This window comes from Suricata suricatta, chromosome 5 (assembly GCF_006229205.1).
Source record: "Suricata suricatta isolate VVHF042 chromosome 5, meerkat_22Aug2017_6uvM2_HiC, whole genome shotgun sequence".
Taxonomy (NCBI): domain Eukaryota; kingdom Metazoa; phylum Chordata; class Mammalia; order Carnivora; family Herpestidae; genus Suricata; species Suricata suricatta.
This window is the reverse complement of record NC_043704.1, coordinates 64,849,196-64,862,889: the sequence shown is the minus strand read 5'-3', so window position 1 is coordinate 64,862,889 and position 13,694 is coordinate 64,849,196. Positions and strand designations below refer to the sequence as shown.

The 13,694-nt window shown below is 37.0% G+C and overlaps 1 protein-coding gene across 3 annotated transcripts in view; it reads left to right on the top strand.

The window, feature by feature from the left end:
- The window catches only part of IGSF11 (immunoglobulin superfamily member 11), a 117,831-nt gene that overhangs the window by 87,626 nt on the left and 16,511 nt on the right, over window positions 1–13,694 (top strand). For 2 of the 3 annotated variants that reach the window (XM_029939360.1, XM_029939359.1), the window contains exons 2-4: window positions 7,177–7,340; window positions 8,737–8,944; window positions 11,644–11,799. In XM_029939360.1, the coding sequence (XP_029795220.1) occupies window positions 7,302–7,340; window positions 8,737–8,944; window positions 11,644–11,799 (403 nt within the window). In that variant the 5' untranslated portion in view covers window positions 7,177–7,301. The remainder of the gene's footprint in view (window positions 1–7,176; window positions 7,341–8,736; window positions 8,945–11,643; window positions 11,800–13,694) is intronic. The other variant, XM_029939361.1, reaches the window with a different exon arrangement.

The window sequence follows — 13,694 nt, the reverse complement described above, 5'->3', positions numbered from 1 at the left end:
TCTCCACCAAGAAGGAAGGTCTTCTTGGATCTGCCAGGCATCACTGTAGTTAGCAATATCTTTGGACAAGCATCTCATGACAGTTATCTCACAAAGAACTGTCTGGTCTATAGGTGACTCTTTTGGCCAGGTGCCCACTCCTGGTACAATCATTTGTAGTCTGGATGTGAATGAGATTCTGTGTCGCAAACCATGGTCACCTGTGTGTAAGGAATTGCCTCGTTCTGCTTTCCTGAAGGGAATTGTGGCTATGGGAGCTGTTATAGCATCATGTCCCCTCATAATGTTGTAATACCTGGTTCTGCTTTTGTGTCTTGCTTCTTTATACAGTTAGTTATAATCACATTACTCACTCAGTTTTACAGAAATGATTGCAGATGCAAATGCCCACAAGACTCAGGCGGATATCCTACTGAGTAAAGTGGGTCATATTATAGAGTAATAAGAGTGATGGGAATTGTGACACTGTGGAGAGCTCATGCTTTGTCCAACAGGCAGGCAGTTATCAATTGTTGTGTGAAATGCAGGCCCAATGTTATTATTAACTTTTACAGTTTTTCAAGGTAAGTTTTAGGTAGTCTAGAATTTTATGTTATTGTAAGTGATTCAAAGTATTTAAAAACTTTGAGTGAGTCATATAATATAGGCCAAACAAAAGATGTATGTAAATGATCTGCCACCTTGTTGGGCTGTGGTCACCCCTGTAAAGAGAATTATAGTGGAATAGAAAACCTATTCCTAAAGCCATATATAAAGTCAGGAGAGGGCAGTAATAATGGGAGACTTACTATAGAGGATTCTGATCAAGTGTTAGGAGCTATTGTTGAGGAAATGTCACTCACATAATGGTTACGGCGTGGCATGAAGGGACCAAATACACAGATGTATATACTTTTTGATTATTTGAAAAGTGATAGTGTAGACCGTGAGCATTGGTTCAGTTCAGGGCTTTGGGCTCCCTCTGACTCATTTCTGGGTCTGCTCTGAGGAAATCGTTTCAATCCCCAGGTCCCCTGGCATGCTGCTCACCCTTAGTGTGGTCCCCCAGGAATGTTTGTGGTTGCAAAGGAGAGAGTAGTGAGAAGGCACTGTAATAATGCCTGAAAGGGAACCATAAAACCATAGAAATATAATATGGTCATACCATGAGTCATGGACTCTGTCGGAGTGTTGAGTGCTTTAGCCAGAAGGTAAAGATATTTAAGTTTACAGGAGCTTGCCTTTGTATGCCAGCAATCAGGTATATTGTTTGATATGGCATCAAATGAATTAGAGATTTTCCAGTGATCCTACAGATTGATTAATATAGATGACCGGTGCATAATGAAGCCATCTATATTGATCACATTAGCCAGATATTTATTCTTTGTTTAGTTTAGTACTATGTTGCTGGCCAAAATATAATTTAATGCCAATAATATAAACATTATTTTTTAAAATTCAGATGACAGTTTAAAAATTTGTATAATAATAATTATACTGGTATTTAATGAAAATGTGGGTATAGTATAAAGAGAAAGCACCACAATATTAGGGACTTGTGCTATTCCAAAGTTTTCTTCAGAAAACAAGGAATATGGAATTTTTATTTTTTGAAATTTATTTCAGTCTCATGGAACTACAAAACTGAATTTGCGTAGGTTAAATGAATTTTATATTTTTTAAATGCAAGAAACAGCACTTACGAAATTGTAGAGGGATCATATAAGCCAATTAGCATTTTGTGACTGCTGATATTAATATTTTGGGCGATGGGACAACATAGTCCTCCCAAAATACTGTCTGATCCTTTTGATGCTTTGCTGACTGTATTCCCAGTGGGAAGTATTCTGGCAGTTGGGCTGGTCCTGAAACATGAGGACATGCTCCCCAGACATCAGTGAATACTGTGTTTTGAAATCTCAGTAGGATTGCTCGGGCCAGTCCTCCTCCTGAACTTCAGGTGTTCTGGCTCTGATGGGTGTGCAGGCAGCGTTTCATATTCTTGGAGTCTGCAGATCGCTGTGAAATGTCCTTTGTCTATCCCTTGGCTGCTTTGTAGCGTGAATGAACCCTCTTAAGACTTCTAAGGATTCTTTGCTGCCAGTTTCTTTTCTTCTAATGTGTAATTCTTGGTCTGAGAAAAATGTGCATTCTTTCGGTTTTAAATCTTGAGAAACAGAAGCTTAAAGAAAGAGTATAGACAACTGTTATTTATGATTCAACTCCTCAGAGGAAACAGGGCCATGTGCTTTATGTCTTTCTTATTTAATTGCTTAGAGTCATACAGAATTCATGAGTTGACTTAATTTTTCTTGGGTGAAAATACTTAGAAAAGATTCAAGCCTGCAAAATGCTGCCAAAACAGCTCTTAAATTATACATTTCTCATGTAAATATTGCAAATTGTAAGGTATTTTAAATGAATTTTTAATCTAATAGTTAGCATTAAAGTTTAAATTCTTGCCTAGAATTTCAAACATGGAAATACACTCTAAAAGGAAATAGGGTTTTTAGTTGTTTTCTTAGTAAGATAGAAAAAAAGTTAATCATTTAAAATGTGAAAAAAATAACTTATTTCCCTCCTTCTTATTCTTACTCTTTCTAAGAAATTTTCAGTAGTACTCGGTTTAGTTCATATGTTAAACAGGAATTCTGAGACAGTTCCAATGCAACTTTGTCGTCCTGATCTCTTTATATTTATTCCAGATCCAGTTCTTCTTTTCCTACATGAAAACATAAGCAGGTTATACAATTCTTCTGATCACTCTGAGTTTAGAAATAAAGCAAAACAAAAATCTCAATTTGTATACAGAAATATGTGTGTAGTTTCTAGAATGCTGATGATCCACCCCTAGGAAGTCAGAAAAGTACCCCCAGCTTCCTTCTAGTGAAGTCTCATCAGACAGCCCGCTAGGACAGCATCTAAGATGACCCTGCACCAGCTTTTTGCGTGTTCACCTATGATCCATTGGAAACTCTCAGATGTCCTTGGCCTTAACACATTCCAGGAATGTAGGCCTGTTGTTGAGTGGGAGTGGGGTGGGACTTCAGTGCACCCGGCTCTAACAAGGAAGCCTCCTCAGAGTCTCTTTACAGATAGTCACTTCCGACCCATTTATGCTTTGCGTAGTTGTACAAGTTAGGTAGCCCGTTTTCAGCCATTTTCTTTGTGTAAGTCCTTTAAGAGAGTTTGTTGTAAAACTTGCTTTGGTATCTGATATCGTAATATGTGATGTTTTACGGTCTTGGATGACTTTCTGTTCCATAGAGAATTCTGGTAGCTAGAGAGCATAACAGCATTTTTATGTTAAATGTTCCAGTCTATAGGAGACTGGAAGAGCTATATTTACAAATAAGTTGAGTTTCTATCGCTCTGTGTCAGTTTTATTGCTAAGGAATTGTCTCTTCACTCTCATCTTAATACAAGCGCTATCATTTGTGTTCTGAGATGTGATCTGTGGAAGAACTTGGTATAGTAGAAAACATACTGCATTGGAAGTCAGAAGACTTGGTCCTAATCTTAAGACCTTTGTCAAGTTTCTTTTTGGATCCTACTGCGGTCTCTTACTGGAAACTGGAGGAAAGAAATTAGATCAATACAGTAATGTGTGTATTGGGTTCTTAATTATGTGCTTTAAGTAATGGAGTTCTCAGTGGACCTTCCAGTATACTGGTGAAGACATGTTAAGTAATGAAATGAATGAGTATGAATGCTAATTGAAAGTGTGCTCACAAGTTTGGATAGTATTCAAAATGAAAGAAACATTGCTTTATGAGACCCTGACCTAGACTGTGGAGGTCAGGGAAGGCTCTTTTGTGAAAAGTAACACATGAGCTGATAGGAAGGATGAGTAGGAGGTTACTAAGTAAAGGATTGGGTGTGGATTAAATGAGTGTGTGTGTGCATGTGTGTGCACATGCACATATGTTTGTAAACAGTGCTAACCGTGGGCTTGGCATATGGTCCGTGTTGTATGTAGTATATGTTAATAGCAATAATAGTAGTGCTGGTTGTCACCATCAGCTGTCAGCATCTATTACTGCCCTTATTATCATACCCTTTGATGAGGCTGTGATGGTAACATTTAGCCCTACTTTACAGATGAAGCAATTGAATCAGAGATGAAGTGATTTACATGGGGTCACACAGCTAAGCAGGTGAATGTGCCAGATTTCAAACTAGATTTCTGTATATCCAGACCCAGACTTTTCTTATCTCAAATATTTCTAGAGTAGCCATGTTCGTACTTGAGATTTCAGAGTTAATCTTCTGTAAAATGTGAAGTAGATGAAGTCAGTCTTCCATAGCTGCTACCAGCCCAGCGGCTTGCTCTCTGCTCGCGGACCTACTCCTGTCCCCTCAGCTCCCATCCTGTCCTATGGATTTACTTCCTTTACCTAACTCCTAACCTCTTTTGGTAGCTCTTTCCATGACCATCTTTCTCTTTCATGCTTAGTTTATGTATGAAAGATTGTGTGAATTGAATGTGGAAGGTACACATTATCCTGTATAGTTTAGTTTAAAGGGGCCACATTCCATTCACTTCTTGGAGTATTACCTGGAGAAGGAAGGGATGCAGGTTTTGTTGCTGGTTTGGCTTCTACACTTACTCTTAAAACCATGTAACAAATATACTCCCCTAACCCACTTCTACCTGAGAAGGTAGCTTACTCCCCTGTTCATTGCTGTTCCATGATCAACCTCCCCCGTCAGCCTCTTAACACTTGAGGTTCTTTCAGTTTTCCTTTTTAAAACTGAGACTTTCCCTAATATTATTTTACTTAGAGGCTTTTCCTGATGTTATCAACTGCTTTGTATCCTATCTCAGATGGCTTATTTTTTGAAACATTTTATCCTGCAAATTTAACTCCTGAGAACATCACCAGACTATATGTGAAGAACACAAAGTTCTATAGAAGGAAGGTGTTATGTAGATTTATTTTTTTTAAACTAATTGTAATTATAACAAAATGTTACCTTTTTTTAGAGAATTGAGATAATATCACTTCAAAGTAAAACAGTTTGAAATACTGCCATGACTTAATGTATTTTTCATGATTAGAATAGCTTCTCTGTTGGACCTCCCTGGCCTATTTTAATCTCCTGTTAGCCCCATACTGTTCTATAGTCACAGGGGGACAGGGATTCTTTTTAGAAGAGATGACAGTTGATTTTCACCTCCGAGGATTTGATTCTGGTAGATCACTATTTTCTTTTTTGAATTTTAACAGTGTTATCGAGGTATAATATATATTCCTCAAAATTCACACATTTAATGTACAAAATTGTTATTTTTTGAAAATGTATAGAGTTGTACAACCATGATAACAATTCAGTTTTGGAAGTTTTCCATCACCTTAGAAAGTTCCATAGAACCTATGGAGCATACAGTGTGTAGTCTTTTGCATATGGCTTCTTCCACTTAGCAAAATGTTTTTGAGAAACTCATCTATGTTGTGTCACTACCTTGTGGATTTTTTTTTTAGATTTATGAGTAGTATTTCATTGTATGGATATACCACATTTTGTCCACCAAACAGGATATTTGGGGGTGTGATATCAGTAATATTAGTAATTAGTACCAATTAGTAATTTGTAATGCTACCATGAACATAGACGGTCTTTGTGTGACATATATTTTCACTTGGGTAGATTCCTAGGGTGGGATTGCTGGGTTGTATGATAAGTTTATGGTAAACATTTTAAGAAACGGAAACTGTTTTCCTCAGTGGCTACACTATGTTACATTCCCACCAGCAATGAATGAGGATTCTAGTTTCTCTACATTCTTGTAAGCACTTGTTTTTGTCTTGATGATAGCCATTCCAGTGGCTGTATAATGGTATCTTACTGTGGTTTTAATATTCAGTTTCCAAATGAGTAATAATTTTGAGCATCTTTCCATGTGCTTATTATTACTTTTTGAAGTAAATGTTTATTAAAGTGTTTAATGCATTTTAATAATAGGTTGTTTGTCTTTCATTATTGAGTTGCAATAGTTCCATATATATTCTGTTATTGGAGTCCTTTATCAGATATGTGAATTTTGATATTTTTTCTGTCTGTACCTTGGCCTTTTATTTTCCTAATTAAATCTTTTGAAACAGAAGTTTTAAAATTTTTAACAAAATACAACTTTTTAATTGTTGTCTTATGATTTATGGTTCTGGTGACATATCTAAGACCTTTGACTAACTCGCAGTAACAGATTTTCTCCTATGTTTATTTCTAGATGTTTTATAGAGTTAGCTATTACTTTTAGATTTGTGATACATTTTGAGTTGATTTTTGTGTATGCTGTGAGATAAGGGTCTGAGTTAATTTTTTGCATATTAATGTCTAATTGTTCCAACACCCATTTATTGAAAAGACTCCCCTCCCCCTATTTAATTGTTTTATACCTTTGGTGAAAGCCTTTTACTATACATATATATGTTTATTTCAGAACTCTAAATCCTGTGCCGTTTATCTGGTGTTCTGTCCTTATGCTAGTACCACAGTGTCTTGATTATTATAACTCTGTAGCAACTTTTGAAATCAGATAGAGTGAATTCTCCAAATCTGTCCTTACTTTTCACTATTATTTTGGCTATTCTAGTTCTTTGCCTTTTTATGTGTGCTGGAATTAGTTTTTCAGTAGCTACAAAAAGCCTATGGGGATTTGAATCGGGATTGTTCTGAATCTATAGGTCAGTTTAGAGAGAATAGACTCTTCTGATCCATGAACATTGCATGTCTGTCCAGTTTTTGTTCTTATTTGATTTCCTTCATTAGCATCTTATAGTTATTAGTGTTTAGATCTTGTACATATTTTGTTAGATTAATATGTAAGCATTTAATTTTAAGTATGCGATTATTGATCCTCTTTAAAAAATCAGTTTATTTCTCATCCCTCCTCACCATTGCAAGTTTTGTTCGAACCCTATCAGTCAGTGTCTTCCATGTATTTCAATCTGGCCAAATATCTGATAGTGTCTTACAAAATAAAGTAGCTGCTAATATTTTTCATTTGTGGTTTCTAAGAGATAAAGGGATGAACTGTTTTTTATTATTTCAAGTCAGTGACTGGTTAGAAGTTGTTTAGTAAGACTATTATGTCAGTCTGATAATGTAAAGCATACAAACGTTTTTCTGATGAGGTTTGGTCTGTCAGGAAAGGATGAGCACATAACCTTCCTGTTCTTTCCTTTGCAGGTGTTGCAGCTTCCCTGGAAGTCTCTGAGAGCCCTGGGAGTATCCAAGTGGCCCGGGGCCAGACGGCAGTCCTGCCCTGTACCTTCACTACCAGTGCTGCCCTCATTAACCTCAATGTCATTTGGATGGTCATTCCTCTCTCCAATGCTAACCAACCTGAGCAGGTAGTTCTTTTCCACTCCACGCTACCTCTCAAATGTTAATCTTTTCAGAAGAGGCGGGTAGGAAAGCATCCTGAGTACATATTTTATTTCTAGGATAAGATGGCACGTTCATTGTGCCTCTGCTGTTTTAAATCCTACTCCTGTGTTAGTAGTCAACTATCAGAAGAGACTATCCTCTTTTTAAGAGACTTCTTTTTTTTTTTTAAACTAACAGATGTCAGGGGAATCCCTCTGAGAATTTTATGTAGGAACCTGGAATTTTGTCAAAAGGTGTTGCTGATAGGAAATACCAAGACAGAAAAAATAAAGTATGCTTTGACAGGAAGGGACTGACAGTAGAACAGGTGGATGAGAGCACATTTTAGAGACAGTGATAATGTTAAGGAAGTATCATTAGATAGTAGCTTGATTTATTTGTCTAATTCCACAAGTGTTTTAAAATAAATACAGCCAGGCATAGTAGCCAGCCTCAAAGAGTCTCAAATAAATTAAAGTACACAAAAATAGAAGCTACTACCTAATAAACTGTCAATTACAGGTAAAAGACCCATAATTTGTATTACCCAATTGTAGAAAATAATGCTCAGAAAATTAATGAATTGTAACCACAATTACACATTTATTCCCAAAGATAATTTGTTACTGTTACGAAGCTTTTCTGCTTCAGTACGTTTCTTACTACCGAAAAATACTTGATAAGCTAAGTTTTCTGATATGAATTCAAATATGTATATTTAGAAGCTTCTTTTGTTTCTTCAAACCATGGAATTTTTAGAATTAATTAGACTGAGCCTTTGAGATCATTTTGTTCAACCTTATCATTTTAGGAAGCAAAGAAAGACTTGAGTGTAGTTACCCAAACATTTACAGATAGAACTGAAATAGAAGCAAGTTTCTCATTCTCAGCCCACGAGGCATTTTGCAGCAGCATTGAGTCTTCTCCCCTGAATAGTTAACTTTGATAATGAAAATTGACATAAGAATAGCAATCATGGATCTGCAACTCTTCTTCCTCTTATGACTGATTTATATTCAGGTTGTAACTGTCATCTTGTGACCTGATAAGCATGAGAATCGCAGTGCTAATTTTTTAAACTTTTTATTTTGGAAGTATTTGAATAAAAATATTTATGGACTGATAGTAAGTAAAAACATTTTCTATATTCTGATGAGTTAGAGAAGAAAGCAGTGTTACTCTAATTTGATATTTGAGAATTTAGAATCTCCAAATACACCTATGCACTGGTGCTGTAGTAAAGAGTTGGTGACAACTCTAAGACGAGAAAGTTTTCCAATGTTTAGTGGAGTCTACAATCTACCGGATAGTTACTGTTATATGTTATGTGTCTAGAAGGGAATGTAGTGGCCAATTTATTCATTTTACTTTCTTTTTCAGGTCATTCTGTACCAGGGTGGACAGATGTTCGATGGTGCTCCCCGGTTCCATGGTAGGGTAGGATTTACAGCCACTATGCCGGCCACCAACGTCTCTATCTTCATTAATAACACTCAGCTGTCAGATACAGGCACCTACCAGTGTCTGGTCAACAACCTTCCAGATAGAGGGGGCAGAAACATTGGGGTCACCGGTCTCACAGTTTTAGGTGAGTGACAGGATGTTCCAGGCATCTTGGCTTTCTTTATGCTATGACTCTACTTGAGCATGTTTACTTCTGACCATGCTTCTACACTTTTAGTCTGCTAGCATCCTTTTCCTGACTCCTCTCCTCTCTGCTCTGTCTGGACTCCACATCTCTGTGCTTTTCACACGTAGTCTTCCCATCCCTTTCACCACTTCTGGTGGCTCCTTAAAGCTTCTTAAATGATTTGTTCTGAAGGTGGAGAAAGATGGTAAAAAACCACCATCATAAATGGCCTCTCACTTTTCTTCAGTGTTTTACAGGTTAGGACTTATTGTTGAGAGCACATTATCAAGAATCATTTATTTTTTGTACAAAGCAGAAGTTTCAGCACATGTGAGGAAAAATGACTACTTCATTTCTACATAAATTGAGTAGGCTCACCACAGTTCCCAGCTTACACCTTATGTCCTGGCATAATTTCAGTAGTATATCCTTTCACTCTCAAAAACATCCTTGTCTGCAGGATAAATCATATGATCGATTTGATCTTAATACTGAGATCATATAGTTTTAGGACCTTTTTCAAGGTGGCATAGACAATGTTTTGTCTCATACTGGTACTTTTTCCATTATACGGTATTTTTAGACTACCTCATACTAAATTAAGTCCATTGTAAACATGTTTAATGTCTCACTTCTGCTGCCTCTAAAGTAAAACACTGCCTCCTAAATGCAGTGAAGCTCAGTTCATTCCGGGAGACCTAGGAGGTACATGGAGGAGGCTGATGCTCTTGACTGTCCTTCACCCTGTTTACATCTCAGAATCTCCTCCCTTCTTCCTTGGCAAATTCTTGCCCTTCCTTTTCCCTTCCATTATTGAGGTACTTGAGGATACTACTGTTGGGGCTTTTTGCCATTTTCCTTCTTCAGGTGAGAATATGCTAGAGCCTTGATGCCTTGTTTTCCTAGTCTTCAAGCAAAATAAGAAAACTAAGGACTAGGTTGGAGATTTCTATCTTAGAAATACCATAGTGTATTCAAAATTGTGTAATTTTTAATTATGCAGAGATTTTTATTAAATACAGAGATTTAAAAATACTCAAGTACCACATGGAGAGTACTAATGGAGTTTCAGTGTTGTTCTGTTTATACCTATAAGTTAGGTGACTGTCTTCCGACATTATATAAGTTAATTTCTTCAATTTTTAAAAGAAGAAAAAAAGCCTTTAATTTATCTTATAGTTAACACTACCTTCAAAGAATTATTTTGGGCTTCCTTTATAGCATCGTGGTAGCAATGTCAAAGGCAGTAATTGAGGAGAGTAGTTTACCTCATCACAGCAAGTAGGGTTCTCTGAGATTTTTTACTTTTCCTACCTTATACCCTTTTGTGGTTCTCTCTTCTCCCACCCCTTCCTCTCCTGGCTTCTCTGTCTACTGCACTTACCTTTTATGCATTCGTTCATTCCTTTCTGAGAGGTTGAACACATTTTTCAAAAACTCACTAGCATTACAAGTACACCATCACTGGATTCAAACTTCACCTCCTACATTCCCCAACATGAGACTCGAAGCCGTGGGCTTAGTTTATGTTTTTATTTGCTTGCATTCTTACTAAAAAGCCCTTTAGTGCTCTTCTTTCACAATTTTTTATTTTGTGCCTTTTGTGTCCTTAATTGTCTTAATTATTATAAAATGTCCGTTGCATTCTGATCAAGTAGTAGACACAATTGAACACTTGAACCTGACTCTAACTTCTCCTACCATAAGGCAGAATTCAGCATAAAGTAAGTCTGGTTTTTGTTTGTAAAGTAATGAAGAATCTCGTAAAGGTCATTTTATCCAGATAGTAGCTCGTAGAGCCAGTGGTTGCTCGTCCTTGAAGTATCTTTTCTGAAAGTGGCTTCTTTCAGTAATGAAAAAATTTAATTGTGGTAAAAAACAGATAACATAAAACTTACCACATGAGCCAGTGTGTAAGTGTCCAGTTCTGTAGGGATAAGTACATTCACATTGCGGTGCGGCCACTCTCCAGAACTTTTTTATCTTGTGGAACTAAAACTCTGTGCTCATTAAACAACATTTCCTTCTCCTCCCAGCCACTGGCAATCACTTTTCTACTTTCTATCAGTTTAATTACTCGAGGTACCTTGCATAGGTAGAATTTATTATTTGTCTTTTTATGACTGGCTTATTTCACTTAGTGTAATGTTCTCAAGGCTCATCCACGCTATAGCAGGCGTCAGAATTCCCTTCCTTTTCAAGGCTGAATAATATTTCCTAGTATGTATATACCACATTTTGTTTATCTGTTCATCCATTCATGGGTACCTGGGCTGTTTCCATCCTTCAGCTCTTGTGAATAATGCTGCTGTGAACATGGGTGTGCTCACTCATGTTTCTAAAGGCAGTCTGTGTGCCTGAAGGACCTTCAACATTCTTCTTTAGAGGAAGGAATGTAAAACGAAGAGCAGAAGATTCCTTGAGAGTATAATGAAAGGGTGTAGCCCCTTTTCCATGTTTGTGCCCTGCCAGCTGAAGCTGTGGGTCCTGCACCTGAGCAGGACCTAACTAGCCTCTGGCGTCATGAGGGACTCTTCTGGTGTGTGTTCTACAAACGTTGTTATATGAGGTTCCAGTGCACTGAATGTTGATGTCTCCTCCATCAGCAGCTGGCTCATAGTAAATACGTACTTTATTCCTTACTCTTCCTGTTGTAGTTCCCCCTTCTGCCCCTCACTGCCAAATCCAAGGATCCCAGGATATCGGCAGCGATGTCATCCTGCTCTGTAGCTCAGAGGAAGGCATCCCTCGGCCAACTTACCTTTGGGAGAAGTTAGACAATACCCTCAAACTACCTCCAACAGCCACTCAGGGTATGTACGCTGTTGCTTTACCCATTTCATTAGGTACCATGCAAAATTCAAATTCTTAGACTCGATGAAATAATTAACTTTAATAGATGTTGAAAACTAACACGCTATATTTGTAACTGCTGAAAAAGCTCTCTGGATCATTTTGCGTTTTCAACTTTAAAGAGAATGAAACATTTCCTTTCTCATATGCTGCCGTTATGTATCTCATCCAGTGGCAACTATCTATGGAAATTCTGTTCCATTACAATGAAGATTTAAAATAGCTAAATGGTGGCTTCTTTATAGTGTTAGCTGTAAGGCGATCCTTGAAGTTTATAACTGAGAATCCACTTCCTTCTTGAGGCACAACTGCCTATTTTAGTATGAGAAACATCAGCATGATCATGAGAGGGTCAATCATCCTGTTTTCAGCGTCAAGTCTAATTAGAGGAAGAAGATGGGAAAGAGAACAGGAAAAGGCCTCAGCTCAGATCATGGGAGAACCAGGAGTTGATCACACCAGACAGGTAAAGATGGAGGAAGCATGAGTACCATCAATGATGTTCTACATGTAAATCCAGCTCTATTTAAATTTGATAGTAAAGGGAACACGCTTGAAAATTTGAGGAGAACTTATAAAATAAAATGAGAGAAAATTACAGAGTTATATATAAACTCTTCTATTTCAAGAAAAGAAAATTTAGCAGCCTTGAGAGTTGCATCATCTGTAATACAGTATTTTTCTTGTGTACTTGGGGCTCTAGCCTGTATACTCTTGTAGCGTTCTCAAGGCAAGTATACAAATCTTACGTTAAAGAGCTGGCAGTTAATGAAGAGGCCCCAGGCAAGCTGAGTTATGCCTAGGGTATGCCGCCATTGGTAGTACATGGCTGTCATGGAGACGGAAGGTCCTAACTTGGGTGGTAAACTTAGGCAAGGTACAGCGCCAGGGCCACCCGACCTTTAAGAGCCTGTAAGAATCCTGACAGAAATATTAATGGACCTTCCTATCATCTTTTAATTTATTTAGGCCAAAATTAATTATGTAAAAAAACTTCTCAGTGACAGGGCATAATAACTTTTGGGTTACTGTGATAATGATTACTGCAATACTGTTGTTCCCTGTGGATTGCTGAATTGCTAAATGTTACAGCCACACTGTGGGCTAAATAGCTTTTTTGATGGACTAATGTGTTAATCTCACTATTTACATGTAAGTGGCACGTTTAAACTCGCTCTTGTGTTGAAATTCTGAAAGCCATATTTAAATTCCAGACTTTCCAGTAACTATTTCAGTGACAGTTTACCTTTTTGGGCCTGTGTTGCCTTTTTTTTTTTTTTTTTAAATAGGGGAATTAAACAATGTCATTTCCAAGATTCTCTGTATCAGCATGAAAATTCTATGATTTATATTTAAAACATTTTTGTGAAATATTGGGTTGAGTTTGGAATTACAACTGAATGCTTAGAAGTGGTTGCTTGTACGTAAGTTAAGAAGTACCTATAGAAAGAGCCTTCCACACCTATTTGTCTTTGAGTAAGTGTGTATTAGTCCAATTTTTTGGTGTCTTTTGTGTAACTTAAATATTTTTTAGTACTTTATAAAAGTGATTTTGAATGTTACAGATGAAAATGTTTGTCTTTTGTAATTCAAACTCAGGATTCATTATCAGAATTAATTTGAATAACTTCATTTATCATAATAAGCACACTAAATGAATCAGATTTTTTATTTAAATTTGACTCTTGGTACTGATATTAATGAAATAGATCTCAAATAGCATATAATCCCCAAATAACTTAGATTAAAAATTTTTTTTACATTTGCTTATTTTTGAGAGAGAACATGAGCAGGAGAGGGGCAGAGAGAAAAGGGAACAGAGGATCTGTTGTGGGTTCTGCACTGACAGCCCAGT